This window comes from Thunnus maccoyii, chromosome 2, assembly GCF_910596095.1.
Source record: "Thunnus maccoyii chromosome 2, fThuMac1.1, whole genome shotgun sequence".
Taxonomy (NCBI): domain Eukaryota; kingdom Metazoa; phylum Chordata; class Actinopteri; order Scombriformes; family Scombridae; genus Thunnus; species Thunnus maccoyii.
The window spans coordinates 15,924,221-15,944,983 of NC_056534.1; the positions used below are offsets into that span (position 1 = coordinate 15,924,221).

The window sequence follows — 20,763 nt, forward strand, 5'->3', positions numbered from 1 at the left end:
AGCAAAGCTAGCTTTTCTTATCAAACGTCGCCATCAGCGTGTGACTGAAAAGTGGCTAATCAGTTAACTGCTAATGCAGTTAATACAAGGGCATCCATCGTCTGTTTGTTTAATGCATGTGTGATAACGCCAATAGTTCAAGCATCAGTTTCAGCAAATTACAGTTTACATAATCTATTTTTCCTTTTACCACTTAGATCTGCTGCTGCATAGTTGATTGATTTTTGATTTGATTGTTTTGCACTGTGGTCCTCCAACATACAACAAACAAACAAAAACAATAACACCAGACAAACGTGCATACATACAGAGCTGAAACATGTAGTTTAAATGATTTATGCTTTCATTCATTTAATTTTTCAGTCAAAGAGGTTAAACATTAGCTCATCCCAGCTTCTTAAATGTGAGAATTTTCTGCTTTTCTTTGTTATAATGGTGGTAAATGAAGTATCTCTGGGTTACAGACTGTTAGTGGGCTGTTATAGATTCTTGGAAGTTGTGATGGCCTTTTGTCACTACTTTTTGACATTTCATTAGGTCTACAACTAATACATATTTTCTTATGGATTAATCTGTCTGGTATTTCTTCAATTAATTGCTTTATCTATAAAATATCAGAAAATGGTGACAAATTTCCATCACAGTCTGTGTTGATGTCTTCAAATTGCTAGTGTTGTCAAACCAACAATCCATAACAAAACAGATAATCAGTTTACAATGTTATAAAACGGAGAAAAGCAGCAAAGTCTCCAATTTCAGAAGCAGAAATCAGAGTATTCAGCAATTTTTGATTGAAAAATGACTTAAAGGATTAAGTCTATTCGGCTATTAAAATAGTTGCAGATGAATTTACTGTCGATTGATGAATAGACTAACTGTTGCAGCACTACATTTCCCCAGACAAACACATACTCTGACAAATGTGGTTCTGCTAAGCTTACAAGCTGTTTTCTTAATATAGAACAGGCTACATATTACTGAGAAACCGTATTTCAAGGCCACTTTGGAGATGTGACTGATATAATCAACTTTTAGTTCAGCAAATCTACAAGGCTTGATCTGTTCATGTTGACATTCTATCTTTTAATTTAGAGTTTTATATAAATCTGTGTGATTCTTTAACTTGTGAAGAGGCTGAATTGACAGAAAATCTCTATCATTTCAGGGAAAGCAACGTGCAACTAATGTCACGTATCAAGCTCACCATGTCAGCCGAAACAAGCGTGGGCAGGTTGTAGGCACAAGAGGAGGGTTCAGGGGATGCACCGTTTGGCTCACTGGTATGTTGCAAGATGACAGCATTTACAAAAATACATTTCAAGGTGCTGTTTCTGCACCTTTGTGTCATTCCACAGCTGTTCCACAATCATGATGTTTTCCTCTGTGTCAAGGTTTGTCCGGTGCAGGGAAGACCACAGTAAGCATGGCTCTAGAGGAGTACCTGGTTTGTCATGGGATCCCTTGCTACACCCTGGATGGAGACAACATCCGCCAGGGGCTGAATAAGAACCTGGGCTTCAGCCCAGAGGACCGTGAAGAGAACATTAGACGTATTGCTGAGGTGGCCCGGCTTTTTGCTGATGCTGGGCTGGTCTGCATTGCCAGCTTCATCTCTCCCTACAGCAGGGTGAGTAACTCTTCAAAGAAAGCATCAGTGGCTGAATGAGAGAAACAGACAGATGAGGACAGGGATAAATTTGGGATGGCCGTAGAATTGAGAAGTAACAGGCTAGTGTTAAAATTCACATCAATTTTTGGATATTGGATACTTCATATTATATATGACAGATCTTGGATGATCATAATGACATTACTAGGCCCTAATTTACAGTACAGAGCAGTGTGGTAGGACTAGTACTGTCCTCTTGCGTCTGAAAACACAAATTTTGGATGTGCAGGGACAAAAAATCTGGGTCCTTATCATTTTAAACCAATCTAATGCTCAATGTTTTTCTTACACATCATGTTTGGCTAACTTCTCTTTGGCTAAAATCATGTGTTTACCTTACTGTGTGTTTGGTTATTGTCTTCCAGGATCGCCTTAATGCCAGGAAGATCCACGAGGCAGCCGGGCTGCCTTTCTTTGAGGTGTTTGTGGACGCTCCACTGGATGTGTGTGAGCAGAGGGACGTGAAGGGGCTGTACAAGAGAGCCAGAGCAGGCGAAATAAGAGGTAGAGCTTGTGTTTTTAGGGTGTATTTGCAGTGCATCATCAAATCCGAGGCCTAGATTCATGATAATGACTGATCAAAACTGCCATTGAGATCAAAACAGTGACTCAGTTTTATACTTGGGCTGGAATGCAATGACATGTGTCAAGATAACGGGTCAAAATGTCCTTCAATGTTATGTGTTGAGGTTAAACAAAGAACAAAGGCTGCAAGAGAAAACATTTAATCAAGATAGTTTGAGTTTGTTTCAGTCTGCAATCAGTAACAGAAAATAATTAGGTCATATGTATAAATATACAAATTCATATACACACACATACATAAACACATAAAAAGGAGGCAGATACTCAAATAACACAGTTGAAAACAACACAGTGACACAACTTGAAAGATTTCTGCAGTATGAAAAAGCTACAGGTTATTATGCCTGCCCGTTTAACAACACATCATATTTGACCTCAAAAGGTAACATCGAACAACAAAAACAAAACGATTTAGATATCCTGTACCCTGTCCTTCTATGCCAATGTTTATTTCTGCTCATCCATTTTTGTATTTGTTCAGTAAGTTATTTTTAATCTCACTAAGTGTTCTACATGTTTTCAGTTCCTCACTACAGCTGTTCCATAAATTCACTCCTTTGACTGAAATACGATATTTTACATCAGTCCTCACTAATTGTTTTTTGAACATGCAAATTCCTCTCAAATCATATTAACTTTCTCCCTTTTTGAACAACTTTTGGATACTTTTAGGTAATAATTTTTTTTTTGCTCTATATGTAATTTAAACCGTTTTAAAGTCGCCCAAATCTTTAAATTTTAAAGCCTTTAATTTAATAGAGTGAGTTTGTTGGTTCTGTTTGTTTACAATTCCAATGGCTCTCTTTTGAAGTATGAAGATTTGTATGAATTTCCCCACACTTCCACACAGTAAATTATATATGGGACCATAAGGGAACAGTACAAGGTGTATAATGAAATTTGATTTAGAAGATCTTTGACTTTATATAGTATTGCAATTGACTTTGACATTTTAGCTTTAATATAATTTATATGTCGCTTCCAGCATCATTTATTTATCTATTATCACTCCAAGAAATTTAATTCAGACACTCTTTCACTTTCAACATCATTTATCATGCGTTTGCTTTGTGAGTTAAACAATTACCAAAGATAATATTATTTAGTTTTTACTGAAATTCAGTGTTAGTTTATTAGAGTCAAACCAACTCTTTTCATTTTCAGTTCCTTTTCCACTATATCCAAAAGTTGTTTCAAATTCTGACCACAACAAAATAACTTTGTATCATCTGCAAGTAGTATCATTTTTAATATTTTGGAAACCTAATATATATCATTTATGTACAAAATACACAATAATGAGCATAACACTGAGCCTTGGGGAAGCCCACAAGTATCCTTCAATAGTTGTGAATCAAAATTATTTATATGGACATACTGATATCTATTCTCCAAGTAAACACTTAACCAAGACTGTGCTTCCCCTCTAATTCCATAATCTTTGTAGTTTCTTCAATAATAAGTCATGGTCAACAATATCAAATGCTTTTTTGAGATCCAGGAATAACCTCACTGTATATTATTTATTTTCTGTTACAGTTGATCTTTCCTCCACAAATTCTATTAGTGCAAATAAAGTTATCCTATTAGATCTAAACCCATATTGCTTTTCACACAGTACATTATGTTTTGTGATGAAATCATCTAGTCTATTATAGAATATTTTTAAGAGAGCTGAGAGAGAAAACTGCGAGAGCAGAGAACAGGTCTTTAATTAGAGAGTACATGTCTATCTCCAGACTTATATTTAGGTATGACTTTATCTGTTTTCATTTTGCTTGGAAATATACCAGCTTGTAGAGACTGATTACAAATATGTGTCAGTGATTTCACCACACACTCAATAATATTTTGAACTGTAGACATATCAAGTAGTAAGAAGTCTGTAGACTTCTTACTCTTTAATGTTTAAACAATGTCATCTGTCACTGCTGTCATCAGCAATGTCATCACATCATCTTTACTGTTAGGCTTAATAATCTGTTTAGCTAAATTAGGTCCAATATTAACAAAAAATATTAAATTCATCTGCAACTAAATCCATATCATTAATAGTTATATTATACTTTGTTAGGAAATAGGTTGGGTAACCTGCTTTTCTAGTTTCGTTTTTAATAATGTCATTCAATACTTTCCATTTATTTTTAGTATTTCTGTTGTCCTCCAATAATTTGCTATAATAATCCCTTTTGCTGCATCTCATAATACTTGTCAGTTTGTTTCTATATGGCTTGTATGTGTGTTCTACTAATTTTGTTCTTCTCTATAAAAATTCTTCATATATGTGTGTATATATATATATATATATTTTTTTTTTTTGCATGCATTTTGTATGCCTTTAGTTTCAGCTAATTTCTGTTTCTGAAATTACTGGCTGAATTTCTTTCTTTACTAAAGGACAATTTTTTTTCATAGGGTGTTTTTATGGAGTACAAATCTATATGTTCAAAACTGTTTTAAGAGTACTCTGTTTACTCAGTTGACACATATGATACATCCACTGTACATGTTCATTATTCTGACTTCTGCTTGTGATCTGTTTTATGTGTCATGTAAATACCCTCCTTTCTTGTCTTTGCTCTCTGTTTGTACTGATCCATATCATGTCAAATTACTTAGAAAATGGCGGTGACAATGAAACTGATGCATCACTGTCAGAGGAAGTGTTTCCCATCACATGGTGTAAAAAGTCGCTTTTTTTTTTTTTACAGTGCGAGGAGATCACAACCCAATTTCCTGAGTTCTATGTAATTTCTGTAGAGCAGATTTGGCCTTTGCGTCCCTCCTGTCTTAGGTAGTCAAGATGCTGTTTTTAGGCACTATGTGTCAAATAGTATCTCCTTCAAATGTGATGTAATTCAACCCCTGAACCATCCTCTGACTTCTCCCTCATTCCCCATAGAAACATGACAAATTCACTATTATTTAAATCACTGTTTTTTTTAAACAATGGCTTGGATATTTTCAGTATTATCTTGAATATTAATAGTAAAACCAGGAACATGATGGCACTGGAACAAAAGTAGACTTTTTATATGCAAAGTTTTTTTGGTGTATTTGAGATTGTGCATTCAATACTCAATATTATTTTTTAGGTTTCACTGGAATTGACTCAGAATACGAAAAGCCAGAGGCTCCAGAGCTGGTGCTAAAGACTGACTCCTGCAGTGTGAATGAGTCCATACAACAGCTTATTGACCTGCTTCAGGAGAGGGTAAGAAAGAAGAGAAACATACTGCTTGGACATGTTTAGAATAAATGCATCATGTTTAGAATCAAGTAATGTAGTTTTTATTAGCTATTAGCTGTGTCCCTTTTTATACTTGTTTGTATATTTGACACTGGAGAGAGACCTTGAAATTCAGACTTCTTTCACAAAACTGTGCCGTCATTCCCCTAGTTGCCACTAGGGGACAGTGAGGCCTAATATTTGTAAAGCCATCGATGTCCTTACCCTTTATCATGTGAATAATAGTGACTAGTAAACCTTTACCAAAGCCCTGATTGAGCAGGTTGACGCTGTATTTAAAATAATTAATTTGATATTCTTTTTTATTCTTCAGGATATAGTTCCTGTTGATGCTTCTTATGAAGTGAAAGAGCTGTATGTTCAGGAGAACAAACTGGACCTGGCCAAGGCTGATGCAGAGACTCTGCCTGCTGTACAGATTGGGAAGGTGCTTCTGATTTTCTTTTTTTAATGTTGCCTAAGTATTTATAGAGAAACTATTAGACATACTATTCACTCATACATTTTACTCTATCCTTTTATTTTGATCTACATATATGCTGAGTTGCTGGTCAATATGTAACCTATATGACGGTGTGTGTAATCCCCAGGTGGACATGCAGTGGGTGCAGGTGCTGGCTGAAGGCTGGGCCACTCCTCTGAACGGCTTTATGCGAGAGAGAGAGTATTTGCAGTGTCTTCATTTTGACTGTCTGCTGGATGGTAAGATGTTGTTTAAACTTATTGTCTAACATTTCATTGAGTGCAGTGCTGCTATACTTGAGAAAAGGCACTAGGTGGAGATGAGACCTCACAAAAGAAATGGCAGAATGACATTGATATAATGAGTGAAGGTGATTTATATGCATATTTTCAAGAATGATGGTCTTGTTCTGTGTATCATGATGGTGAAGTGATAAGACACTTTGCACCCAGGGCTCAGGAATACCTCTGTTTTTAAGGCACTTTGGAGAAAATAAGTATCATATTTAGTGCCAGAGTACCTCTGTGTAATTACAGCAATTTATCATGTATTGTATGAAATTCCAAGAAAAAGTCAATTTTCATTTATTGTCCATATGACCACTCAACCCTCAGTTGTGTGTTGTAGTGCCAGATATTTTGTTACGCACACACACAATGAAATGAAAAAACATACAATAATTTAAAAGTTAAGATAGCCTGTTTTTCATTGTTAGGTTTTGACAGGTATAGATTACAACCGCTGTCCTGACTGAATGATAAAACATTCAAATTCCAACGTTGAGCAAAACCGCAGATGATTTGAATTTGGTGCCCGGAAAGATAGCTAGACTGAGAAACTGAACCGGCTGGACAGAAACCGAAATATATATTGATGTGAAAAGTCTAGTTTCCATTTTCCTCTGTTTATCCTGAGGGAGAGGGATGCAGAGGAAGAGGCTCCTGTATTGATTGACACACACACCACCATTTTCTACATTTTGACTTCCTTTCAGGGAATTGATGGTGAAAAAATGATATCACCCTGAAAAAATTGATCGCCCACACACTATCACTAAAACGGTTTGGGAAGCAGAAAACTGCATGTTTCACTAATCAAATAGTCTGCAAAAATAAACAGAGACCCAAAATTCAAGCTTGTCTCTCCCTCGCTCGGACGTTTGGCAGTCTTGTGTGTGCGTTTTATTGGAACCAGCTGTAAGCTCTGCACTGTGACAGTGGGGACCAGAGGAGGGTTGAGGGGGAGGTGGGAGCAGCAGTCAGCGTCGCCTCCTGTCTCCACACTATTTGATGTGATGTGATGTGAAAAGCGTGCCAGTCCCAACTTTTTCATCACACTGGACGGCAACAAAACGCTGTCAGTGCACGGCTCAAATTATAAAATGAGAAAAGGTTCAAGATCCAGTTTAGCTTAAGAGGGTATTTTTCTTCTCTTGCTTCTAAAATTGCAGCCTTGAAGACTCACTGTAGCCTGTGGTTTAGCTGTATATTTCACATTTAGCCTGAAGGGGTACAAAATGGAAACTTAACTAGAAAGGTTGAGCTTTTTTTGTTGTGTGTATTAACCTTTGATTATTTGTAAGATGTCTGAGTACTTTGCACTGGGGCACTGTTGTTATTGGATCATTATCTGAACTATCTATTAAATCTTATCTATTAGTATAGCTTTAAGTGGTATATTATGCTGTTTTACTTTGCATACTATGACAAATCATTGGCCAATCAGGTTATTAACTCCCCAGGTATGAGTTTCACATTTCTGTTTATTTTTGAACCATAAAGATTAGTCAATTACTCAATTTAGTTCATTATCATACCTGATAGTAAACTGATTATCTTTGAATTTTAAACTGTTGGTTGGGCAAAACAAGTTAAGTCAATTTGTATGTATATAGCCCAATATCACAAAATTGCCCTGGGGGGGGGGGGGGCTTTACAATCTGCGCAATATACAACATCCTCTGTCCTTAGACCCTCGATATGAATGAGGAAGAATCTCCCTTCAAAAAAACTTTTAATAGGGAAAAAATGGAAGAAACCTCAGGAAGGGCAACAAGGGATTTGAATATGTTACCTTGCGTTCTGGGGATTTGGCATTTGTCTCTATTTTATGACATATTTACACAAAAAGATTAAATCAAAAATTAATCAGCAGATGAATTTATAAAGAAAATAAATAATCTCAAAATATGTTTTTCTTCCTCCCTTGTCATAGGTGGTGTAATCAACCTGTCAGTGCCCGTGGTGTTGCCGGTGTCTACTGCAGATAAAGAGCGTCTAGATGGTGCGACAGCCATGGCTCTGGTTTATGAGGGCAGGCGAGTGGCCATCCTTCGCAACCCTGAGTTCTATGAGCACCGAAAAGAGGAGCGCTGCGCTCGTCAGTGGGGCACCACCTGCAAGGACCACCCCTACATCAAGGTCAGTTCTTCAGATGACACATTTAGAGTCAGTGTGCCAATATTTATCAAAATGCTATCAAAAATCCAAAAGCTCCACCTTGGTGAAAGTATTGCAGCATCTGCAGAGCTCCAGATGGTCTTCCTCAGTGCACTATGTGATAAACACTCTGCATGTGAAAGCAAACTGCCTCCCTGGATTCAGCACTGATAGAACACAGATCCGAGCTGGCCTTTTCACTTTGCTTATGGAAAGACTGAATAGGTGGAGGAGTGGTGCTTTTCTTGCAGTCTGTCAGGACGCCCAGTGTAATCACTTGATCTTTTTGGTCCACCCTCATTTTGCAGGTGTTATATTTGGATGCTGAGTCTCTCGCTCAGCCTCCACCAAATGCGTTTCGAGATCGTACCGCTCAGCTGAACAGGCTGCGGAATCCTTGCCAGTGAATTGTTTCCATCTGTCTCCTATCGACTCCTCTTCAGGGGCTCAGGTAGACTCGGTGGTGAGATAACGTCCTGAAATGATCCTGCGCACTCTTGCGGAGAGTGGCATTGGCTTGTAGCTGGAAAAGAATGGAACTGTCTGTTACTACAGACAAAGATAGTTGTCAAATTGTCTTTTTATAACTCCATCTGCATGAACAGATGCAGTGCAAGGTTGCTTTTAAAAGTTGCCCGTCTGGCTAATTTTAAATCCCATTGTGTTTAGGATTAGTGCAGTTGGTCTGCAATTCGTATACCAGCAAAACTAATAGTAACTTACATGGTATCTAGTGCTTTCACTCCCTGGGCTAAGACTTACTGTAAACCTCACTGGCTCATTTTAAAGCCCTTTGCTTCTAAAAATGCTCTGACTGCACGGAGGTGAACTTGAACACTAGACAGCAGCTGTCTCGGTATTTCAGCGCAGTTGGCAGTCATTTTTAATTTTAGCAGATGTCGTCTTTGTCTCACCTTGTTTATGATCAGATCTGGCTTAGCTTCACGTTGTAAGATGTATTAGAAGCTGCCAGTTTCATAAATTGGTACCATGACTCTCCAGTGTCAACACCTGATGTCTTAGCACTGGCTTTAAACACATGCTGAGTACTCTATATTTCCACAACTGTCATTCTTTACCCACTCTAGCCTGTCACAGCTGAACGTGTGTATTCAGCTTGCTGTAATTAAGGTGTCACTCATTAAAGAGAATGTGTATGTATACATAAGTGTATGTTTAACTCCCCGTGCCGGAGCCAGTCTGTCAACACACCTCTGCGCTGGTAGCTGCAACTTTTTCTTTGCAGCCAGAAACGAGCTGCTCCATATTACATGTAGTTAATCCACTTTTTCCTGTTTACCTGTCCGTCAGTCAGACAGGAGCCCCCTTCATCGGAAACTATGGTGTAGTGGTTGTTTATTTGGCTGGGGCCCTTTTTCACATGTGAAGTCTTGGGGGCACATATAATGGTTAAACAGAGCACATGTGTACGTGCAGACCTGCTCCTTTGATTTATCCACGCAGACATTATATTTTCCATTCACTTATGTAAGGAAAATAAATTGCGACTTTGTCTATGTTGATCTCTCCAAAGAATAAGACTGTTATGCATCTTTCGTGACTCTTCTCAGGCCAGCGGTAGACAGGCTGGATTAATTCGAGTGTGGAAAACAGATCACAACACGATCCTGAAAACTTATTATGGCACCAAGTGGTTATTGATCACATAGCGTAGACACAGATCCACACCTCTATCGCTGACAACCTTCAGATTTTTGCGAACAGTTTGGCGGGTCAAACTGAAATCAATATGTAAAGTATCGATATCAAAGAGATTTAATATTTAAAAAAAAATATTCACAATAAATTAAATGTCAATGAAAAAAGTGACATGGATTGATTTTTCTTTTTTTTTTTTTTTTTTAAATCAATATCCAAATCCGCTTTTTGCAATTCTGAAACACTTCAGGTGTCATTTGTGGCCTTTATTTTGAATTCTTTCTGTCTCTGTGCTGGTGCTGTGCTTCCTTTTATTGCCCAGCCTGTAGAGAATTGTCACTTTGTATCACATTAACATCGCACAGGCCCTTGTTTTCAGTAACTCTAGCTATGCTCTCATAAATGCCACAAGAGGCAGGAGAAAGATACTGCCTGAAACAATAGCAGCCTTTGCGTGGGTCCTGAGCACTTAGGTGACATTGTTAGATGAATCTTTTGAGGAGGAAAAATTCTCTCCAGTGTGGTCATGAGCTCATCAGCAGGTTTTATTGTGGAATACAATCTGATTTTGTCTCTGCTCTGCTATTGAAATTAAGAAAGAAAGAGAGTTGTGGCCAAATGCAGAAGAGTGGTCCTGCCAGAGGTTTGTTGACTGTTTAACGACACATAGAGACTTTGATTTACGCTGCTGTGTCCCTGTTGCAACTCGGTAATAACTCGATTTCAGCTTGGCCGGGTTCCAGCACAGTGAAGTTTTTATGGAAGGCAGTGTCTTAAGTCTGGATTACGTTTGAGTTTTGTTCACTGTCATGATCATTCTGGCTCTTATTTCAGATGGTGATGGAAAGTGGGGACTGGCTGGTCGGCGGAGACCTGCAGGTTCTGGACAGGATCTACTGGAACGATGGACTCGACCAGTATCGACTGACTCCCACTGAGCTCAAACAGAAGTTTAAAGAAATGAATGCAGGTTTGGGGCCAAATACCAGTCACTTAAGCAGTGATGACGTTTGATTCAAGGACTTTTAAAGAGACAGTAATGTCACAATATTTATAAACTGCTACCTTTTAGGAGAAGACATTCTGGGTCGTTCACTTACTTCAATACTTCTATTATTTCTTTGTGCTTTGGGAAAGAAGTGAGGGAGACACAGTAGGGAAGTCAAGAGACAGAACATTTTCATGTGATTCACCCCTGTATGTGGTTTCAGTGGCTGGGCAGTTAGCTGCTTGATTATCTCTGGGTATATTGTGGCATTTTGTTTGTCTTCTACAGATGTTCAGTTTAACAAACCCTCCTTCTCTTTTCTTTCTATTCAGATGCTGTATTTGCCTTCCAGCTCCGCAACCCAGTCCACAACGGCCATGCTCTTCTGATGCAGGACACCCACAAGCGTCTCATCGAGCGAGGCTACCGCCGGCCCGTACTGCTGCTCCACCCACTGGGAGGTTGGACCAAGGACGATGATGTGCCGCTGCCATGGCGAATGAAGCAGCACGCGGCTGTGCTGGAGGAGGGCGTCCTGAATCCAGATTCTACCATTGTTGCTATCTTTCCCTCACCTATGATGTATGCTGGGCCAACTGAGGTAATGATTATCAAGAATGCTGTATTTGCAGATTCCTGCTTGAGGTTTTTTTTTTTTTTTTTACAAAAAAAGGCGTCATGTTTTTTTTTTTTCCAAAACTGACGGAATAAAAAAATGTGACTGCAGCAGTAAGTAATGACAACAGACACAGGGAGGAGGAGTGTCACATACTTGGTGTCTGCAAATTTTTGAGAGTGAAAAATGGCAGGAAATGGGGTTTACAATCGTCTTGAGGCGCTCTGTTTAGTGTTTCCATGCCATACCCCAACCTCTCCGTGTGACTGAGCGTAGCTGTGTAGCTGGGAGTCTTTTAATCATTCACTTGTGATAATGGGAAAGCTATGGTGAAAATTATTGAGAGCAGATTTGAGGCTGGTGGATGTCAGGCACTGAATTTATTCAGTTTGTAATTCTGAATGGGAGTTTTAGCCTGTGCCTTAGTATCATAGCTCTGAGCTTGTTTACCCATTAAAAACAACATATACCCCTGGTCTGCTCGTCACTCAAGTAATCAAACTGACTCTCCTGGGTTCTTCTTGCCTGAAGGTTTTTGAGCAATGCGCTGAAACGCTGCCACTTCCACCTTGAGCCGAAACTACCCGTTTTGTAAACCTAATCTAAAAATCGTAGACAAACTAGACAGGCAAGAACCTAATGGCAGTAGTATTAGTAATTTTCAAGACGTAATGTGCAGTTTTAGCAATTATTCATAATGAGAAACAGAAAAAGAGTCTCAGTGTTTACAGTGAACGCAGACTCCCAAGGGCAGCAGTTGTTGGAGACTTGCTGGCTGAACTGTAGTGGTGGATTATGTCTGCTAAAAAGTGAAAATTTTAAAGTTGCTAAGAGTTTTTTTTGACTAGTGGTTAGTTTTCTATATAATGGCTGCATTTTTCAAGGCAACGTTACTATTCTTTTCACTTTCTGCGTTCTCTTATGATCTCCTCCCTCCTGCGTGGCTCCCTGTTAATTTTCTCTCTGTACTTCCGTGTCCTCTCTCTCTCCCATTCATTTCTCTCACTGAATTGTTTTTGTCTCCAAAAAGAGTTAAGTATCACTTGTTTTCATGACAAATTTTCAGCAAAAATAGCAGAAAATATTTTAATGAATGTAATTATTGCATTTAAAAACACTTATAATGGTCAAATAAGAATAGAAAGGAGTTACACAAATCTTATTTAATTATTTAAAATGCTTCTTAAAGAGACCTTGTCTTCTTATGTAACATCTCTGTCCTCCGATGTGACAGTAGAGGTGTCACACTGGTGGTCATTTCTGTCACACCAAAGGATGTTTCAGCCTTTTGTGTCAATTAATGACCTAATCTGTTATTAGCAGCTAGCAAGACACATTTGCATAATTTTCCATAATTATGTAGTTTAACATACAGTTTTTAATTTAAAAATATATAATTTTGATGTTACACCAAGGGACAACAAAAGTTCACACTCTTATAGTGGTTTGATAAAAGTTAAATATTTGAATAATTCTGAGACAAAAACCTACCATCTTCACATGTCATGGGCTTCACAGTGGGCTTCAGTTGCGACTATGGATGCATAAAGAGAGCTGGATACAGTGTCGGAGGCGGGGGCCCCGTTCATTCCTATGAAAGTTGCTCAGTGGTGCATGAAGCCAAAAAAGCCACTTCCTGCTGTAAAGAAATTGCCTGGATGAAAACACACTGCGCACGCTTTATGCTCAGTAGAGACTTCGGCTGGCTGAGATGGCTAACTTCTAGTTTAGCCCTCCAGCTAACTTGAATGGGGATAAAACGATTCAGTTGCGCGGCTCTTCTAGACTTTTGAACTGTGATCGGACCGAATGGATCAAATTCTGATAGTGAAATGAGTCATTCCTTGGGGGTTGTGATGCTCAAAAAAATGTTTCCGCTGATTTTATGTCAAATTTGCTTCGCCTGGTGCTCTTCTTATATCTAGTTCTCTTTATACATCCATGGTTGTGACCTTGGATGGGGTCCTTCAACTAAATAAAGTTGTCAGTGGAATTGCCCAATTTAAAATCAGGATATGGTGTCACATGGGAGGACATGTTTCCTTTATTGATAAAAAGTTCCTACGCTTTTAGAAATATGTGAATGAAAAAAATTATTGCCATTTACAAAAATAGACATTTTTAAAATTATTCCTGAGCTATTTATCAACATTTTTAGCCTTTGCTTTTTAATTTAAAATAGTTTATTTATTTATTTTATTTATTGAACCATGCCTGAGACAGTCATACCATAGGACAATTTTGAGATTTGGTGCAAAAATGAATAAAAATCTAATATCAAAGCAGTTTTTACCACAACAAGTCCATGTAAAACAAAGAATGTTTAACCATTCACTGCATTGTAAATGATGAAAATATTAATTTATTATCTTGTGTGACAGTGAAAATGCCATTTCACGTCAACTACACCTATTTATAGTTTTTTTTTTTATTTTTTATTATTGTTTCTCTTATTCACAGGTTCAGTGGCATTGCAGAGCTCGGATGGTGGCTGGTGCCAACTTCTACATTGTGGGTCGAGACCCTGCAGGCATGCCCCACCCTGACACAGGAAAGGACCTGTACGAGCCCACTCACGGGGCCAAAGTCCTCACCATGGCTCCCGGCCTCATCACCCTGGAGATTGTACCCTTCAAGGTCGCAGCTTACAACAAGGTCAAAAGAGCAATGGACTTTTATGACCCCAAGAAGTGAGTACCTGTTTATGTTGTCATTTCATTGTTTTAGAATGACTGTGATTTTTCAATTTTGTGCCTGCTTTTCTTTGTCACCCATCATTTTTCCTGCAGTCTTTTAATTTATTAGGCACATGGAATAGAGAGACAGTTTGAGTCTAAAGTGAAAGTGCTCGCTCACACTAAATTATATCTTATTTGTAGTTCAGAGTAATACCTCACATTTAGCTCACTTAGAACCAGCAGCCTAAACAGAAATTAAATTCACTAAATTAATAACTCATTTAGCTTGTCTTGTTTAAAAAAAATCCTTTCATCTACTTGCTTTCCTTCTTCGATCTACACCAAGCCAAGAACAACATGAATTGTTTTTCTTTCTTTTATACAGTTAAAAGGATTTGTGGCTTAATACACGCTTTGAAGTTGTTCAAAAATTACAGAGCACTGCTATTAATTAAAGTCTGTATACGGACACTGCACATGATGACTAACAAAAATCATGCAATCTCACTGCCTCTCCTTCAGATTCGATGCAGCCTCCGCCATCATGCAACCGTAGCTGTGTTTGGCTGGGAATGTTAAAACTAAATATGGCCAGACTAATCAAAAGATTTGCTTTGTTTTCCATGATGCATATTTATGACGTTGAGTCCAAACTGAATTGTTCAGAAACATCTAGTACATCTGTGGAAAGAGGTAATAGTGCTACTAAAAATAGTATATTTTAAAATTGAATCAACATTTAGTTTATCTACCCGAGGCTGTGAAATTATTACAGATTATAACTGTGAAATTATGTAAATCTGAAACACTTGAATCAGTCTGTGAGACATTTGTTACCACACTGTTTGAACTGAACGTCACCTTTTTCTACATTAGGATAAAAAACGGAACAGAACAGAACTTAATTTAAAATGAGGTTATATTCTGTTTTCAATACCAGTAACTGTCAGTCTACATTATTGAATAAAGTAGAGAAGAAACAGTAAAGTAAAACTGTTGTCATCGGTCTTAATTTGCTTTATTGTAACCTCATTGACCTTCAACGGACGTTTCAACACATTTCAGACTGATATGTAACATCAGTACGCCCCATCCCTTAACTCAAATATACTTTACAATATTTTTATATGAAATCTCATCGACCCATTGACTCAATCTGCATTCAAGGCTAAATCTATGGAACAAATGCAAGAGGCTCACTGGATTTCCAAACTCTGTAGTCATCACTCAGCCAGATTTATGGCATTACATTCTCTCATGCACGCTGACAGGGCCTTGCCAAATTTCAGGAGGAATATGGATGCTCGGCCCAATCACCAGCAATACCCCTCAGTCTAAAGTGTAATGGCTCAGATCACAGCAAGCTGTTTCTAATTTGACACTGTATAAAAATGTTCTCTGAAGAATTTAGCCTAGAGCTCCTTTACCTCACACCATGTGAACCATAATGTCTTCTTCACAGATTGTCAATGTTTCAGAGCCACAAGATGTGCTCCGTCATGTGATAGCAATTAGAAAATTTACTCCATAGGCAGAGGGACTTTGAGACCCTCTCTGAATGTAAGCTGAGTGGAGATAAGTGTAAATATCTGCTAACAAGATGTCTTTAACTGTCCTGCCAGTAATTTAAAGACGGGTCAAGTGAAGATCATGATGAGCTTGTGCCAGTACTCTGCTCGGCACTGGTTGTTCCCATCTTTTCTGAACCAGGTGAACTGGAGATCCAGTGAAAAGCCAGGAGGGAATAGACCCAAGAAGACCTTTTTAATCATTTTTTTTTTTTAAAGTTTGGACAAGGGAAATCCACAATCTGATTATTGGAAAGAAGCTTTGTGACACTGTTTAATTTTCCAATCCTTCATCTAGAGCCGGCAGTTAGTTTGGTGGTGGGGGTTGTTTGACAGGAGTGTCTGGCACCATTAAGTCCTCTTAAAACCGGTAATTCAGACTTTCAAACTAATCTCAACTGGCAGTGTTAATGTGTTAATTTTAACTCCACTGCTATCCACTAGATTTGCTCACAATTCTGGCTGTTCACACCTACTGTATAAACAAAGACTTTGACTTCAAGCACCAAAGTGTAGGATTTGAAAAAGTTTGACTGGCAAAAACAGAAGTGCAGATCAGTGCAAATGCTTTAGATTGAAGACCCATAAAGTACATTGCACACTAAATTTTCAAGCGTATAAATTATATGTCTACACCAACACAACTCAGTTTAAAGAATTCACATTCCTAACATTGATTTAAATGTGCGTTAGCTTACTGGATGCTTTTTAAAATCATCATTGCAAGTATGTGCTGGTGTTACTGGATTGTCATAGTAACTCTGAGGCAACAGTGATTTTGTGAGGTATTATTAATAAAGCAGTTGCCAGATGTGTAAGTAAGTAACTAAGTAAAATTAATTTATTTACATAGTGCTTTTCAGACATTAGTCACAAAGTGCTTTACATGAGTATGATGCCACAAGAAATAAAGAAATACACAATCTGTTATAAAAATACACAGTGAAATAAACCAGAAAAAGTAAAAAAATAAAAATACACAATAAAACATAGAAACATAAAATGCCAACTTCTTACAGGTTAACCAAACACCTGTCTAAACGTGTGTTTTTATGGTCAGTGGTCAGTATATGAAATGTAGGGTTTGGTAAGTAAAATTTTCACATACAAAAACTTTTTTCACTGGTGGGATGAGCTTTGCTGTGGTTTCAGACTGCAGGCAGAAATGCTAACAAACTTCCACAGCAGCAGCTGGTCATTTTTGGATAAGCATCTTTTCAGTGATTGAAATATGTCTGTTACTCAAATTTTTCCCCTCTTTTTTTCCTTTTTTTAATTGTAGCCATCAAGATTATGATTTCATCTCAGGCACACGTATGCGTAAGATGGCTCGCGAGGGAGAGAATCCTCCTGATGGCTTCATGGCTCCAAAGGCTTGGGCTGTGCTTAAAGAATACTATAAGTCCATGGAGAAGGCCTAAAGGTTGAATCACGGATGTAAAAACACGGGAACACAGTGGTCTCTACTGATGTTTAAAATGATGAATGTGGGGACCACTCGGCTACTATCGAAAAAACCACGCTCTGGCTTCTGTCTTTATGTCACTTTTACGCTCAAAGTGTTGGTCATCAAAATTGTCTCAGTTTTTAGTCTTACCACGGTTGTATTTTAACTATGTGTACTTTATTTAACTAAACTTACTTGGACTGTGAAATATGGTAGCAGAGGTCAGTATACTGTTCAGTTGATATTCAAGAGCATGAACAAAAAAAATAATCTTATTAGATGTTTGTGTTTCACATTAACTTTATAACTGTATATTCTGATGACTGGTTGCAAAAATGTGTAAAAGACTGAAGATCCAAACCATCAATGACCTGTATGGAAAGTACTGTTGACCAGTACTTAAGCAGTAAAGAATGTTGAGTATTCGTGATGTCCTCATTTACAACGGTTACTGCACCTGCTAGAGTTTGTATAACTCACTACTGAACCCCAAACAAGTCGCTTTGTACTGTATGTTTGCAAGTGGCGGTGGCAATTGCTCGAAATTCGGTGTACACAAGTATTTGATGTGTAAGTTGAGTGCCTTGGTCTTTCTCAAATTCCTGTCTTCAGAAAGTGAATTCACATGATGTCTTGCTTGAATTAGGACACAGACTCACACACACACACACATACCTGCTTTTTGTCCCACTTGTCTTATTGTTACACTGAAACGGTCCAGTAGTTCCAGAAACGATCTGCAAAACAGATCAGTATTAAAACAGCTTGAAGTGTTTTTATTAGGATTCACAACCCTAACCTTCCTAAACCTTTAGGAAAACTTTAAAAACATTTTTGTCTATTTATTTGGTCCTAACATTGCAACGTTTTATCTTTTTAACTGTGTTGTGCATGTAGTTTCGGTGCTTTAAGCATTTCTCTCAACAGTCTTGATATTTTGTTACATTTTCATTTGTATTTTTTTCCTCTTGGGTTGCTAATATTTTCCATGTGGTAATTCATTTTTAAGAGTTGGGCTGTATAATCAGATGGTTGATGGTTACCATCAAGGGATCAGATTTGTAATCTTCCTTGACCAATAAACCATTTTTAGCAAAAAGAACAAATTGTTTACTTTTGCGTTCTCTAAGCTTTAGGGTTTTGTTACACACTGTGCAGGGTATGTGTGTTTTTTTTTCTTTTTCAGCACACCAAAGAGTTTTAAATACATAACATACTTTCCAAGAATTCCACTTAATTTTAAATGACAGCACTGAATTGAATGCATTTTAGAAACTAAACCTACAGTGATGAGATGTCATCAAGTTTTAGCCGCCTGTGATCTCACTGTAACACAGTTTATATTCTGACATCTCAATAGCTCTAAATCTCCTCATGTCTTTGTGGCTAACCTGTTTCAAGTGCACTTTGTCATCTGCATGAACATTGCACTCTTTAAAATTAAATTTCTCCAATATCTTAGGCATTGCCTGTTGGAACTTGTGTGACCTCCCAGTTGGTCAATCAGCTGTATATTGAATGAGTCAGACCCTCTAGTGACCCCAATCAGTCTCAGACACACTCGCACACTGTATACAATGAGCTGCAGCTGGCTCCCAGATGCAGTGGTGCAGTGAAAGTGGAACGTACAGGGTTAAAACCAGACGGAGAAGAGTGGCTCTGTCAGAAATACCCTGGATACTTCATCTAATCCAACTTCCAAGATGTAATGAAGAGACCTGCCAGCAGCAATTTTTTCTACCTTTCGCCAGATCTTGTTCAATCTCAAATGGTAATCAAGCTGGGACCTCAGTACAACTTCAAAAGAAGAACTGTTTTTTCGCACAGAAAATGATCAAATGATTTCGGAGAGGTTGCCTTATGATTTTTGTTGTTCTTTTAACTGTCTGGAGCAGATCAGTGCTCTCTGGGTAATGCAGGTGTCTGTTACTATGTGTATCCCCAACCTCTTGATGTTATCTTGTGTTTTAGCATGCACAGTGTATTTTAGTTTTGGGTAAATTCTCAGCTTGCTCTCCCCATAATCAGATCTTGCTTTGAAACTTTTCATCCCTCTGAGGGTGTTGTTACAGTGGCACGCTGCCAGAGGAAAAGGTTGAAGGTGCCAGAAGAATTTGTAGTGCTCTGACTACTGTTTACATGACTTATGCCTCCACTCACCTGCACCAACTAATTTAATTAACTCAACAGGCTGCGGTAGAGAATTTAGACAGTCAAACACAACATTCATTACAGCCATTTTAACCAAAGTGTTGGTTTAGGATCCTGAGTCTGAGGCCAGAGTTTTACAGTTTGAAAATAGATTATCACAGAATTTGAATGTTGTTTAGTTATGCAGATGTTATGGGTAGATATAAATGTCACACATGACTTATAAAGGAACAATATTTTATATTCTTGCACTATGACTGTTAAAGAGATTTTCAACAGGGTTTACAAGACATTTACTGTCTTCTCGGAAAGCACTTAAAGCCCCCCTCCATTTAAAAATTGTGTTTTGCTTATTGTTACTTCACTTACAGGTTTAGTTTCACTGTTCAGAATGATGCATGTGCAGAGTTTGACACTAGAAAGCTGGTTTCACATCTGTCTACTGAAGGTGAGAGTTTCTCTGTGCTCACTTTCAATCAGAGTTTAAGACGTGTACCTACAGTACGAGCACAATTTGTGACATCACAAGTAGTATGGAGCCAATATTGGTCCAGGATCTAACATATAAAAGTGTTATGTGGAAACTTGAAGCCCCCCAGCACACATACACTGAAATTTACTATTCCAAGCAGAGTATTTTTACATATTTCAAAACTTTATTTTGACTTTATTTACTGTATGACTCTATTTCACTGGTGCTGTAGCTATACATGACCACTACTGTATATTATTTCCTGGTCCTTTCTCAAATACAATTAAATGCAACAATAAAACAAATAAATGAGGTGGTACTTACTCTGTGTAGTAATATTGCCTATATTTTTATTATAATTAGTACCAAATCTCATTCTTGTCAGGAAACATCCCAGGAAATTACAAAAATTAAAAAATAATGTGTTAGTGTGAGGGATGCCACTTATAAGAAATATAAATAAAAAGTTTTGTCTGCATTATAAGAGTCCCTGTATGCACGTTAATGTCATGTCTTGCTTTTTCTCATCTACACATGTACATGCATGGAACATCCTACATGTGATGACATCATCGCTGTCTCATCCCATACCACCGAAAGGTTCTGCTCTTACATGGACTCCAGCTGCATTTATCTCCAATTTCCTTCCATCTGGTTTGAGTTCTATTCAAAGCAAGTCATGATAAAAACAGGCTTTACTTTGCAAAACACAATTCAGTGATACAGGACGAGGTTAACATTCAAGGAAGCCTGTGATCCTCAGTGATGACTCCGAGGTG

General features: G+C 37.9%; 1 protein-coding gene across 1 annotated transcript in view; it reads left to right on the top strand.

The window, feature by feature from the left end:
• The window catches only part of papss1 (3'-phosphoadenosine 5'-phosphosulfate synthase 1), an 18,418-nt gene extending 385 nt beyond the window's left edge, over positions 1-18,033 (top strand). Inside the window, exons 2-12 of the mRNA XM_042388150.1 lie at positions 1,166-1,280; positions 1,392-1,627; positions 2,035-2,173; positions 5,350-5,468; positions 5,818-5,931; positions 6,095-6,206; positions 8,182-8,387; positions 10,899-11,034; positions 11,385-11,653; positions 14,129-14,358; positions 17,197-18,033. Of these exons, the coding sequence (XP_042244084.1) occupies positions 1,166-1,280; positions 1,392-1,627; positions 2,035-2,173; positions 5,350-5,468; positions 5,818-5,931; positions 6,095-6,206; positions 8,182-8,387; positions 10,899-11,034; positions 11,385-11,653; positions 14,129-14,358; positions 17,197-17,335 (1,815 nt within the window). The 3' untranslated portion in view covers positions 17,336-18,033. The remainder of the gene's footprint in view (positions 1-1,165; positions 1,281-1,391; positions 1,628-2,034; positions 2,174-5,349; positions 5,469-5,817; positions 5,932-6,094; positions 6,207-8,181; positions 8,388-10,898; positions 11,035-11,384; positions 11,654-14,128; positions 14,359-17,196) is intronic.
• The last annotated feature ends 2,730 nt before the right edge of the window (positions 18,034-20,763 follow it).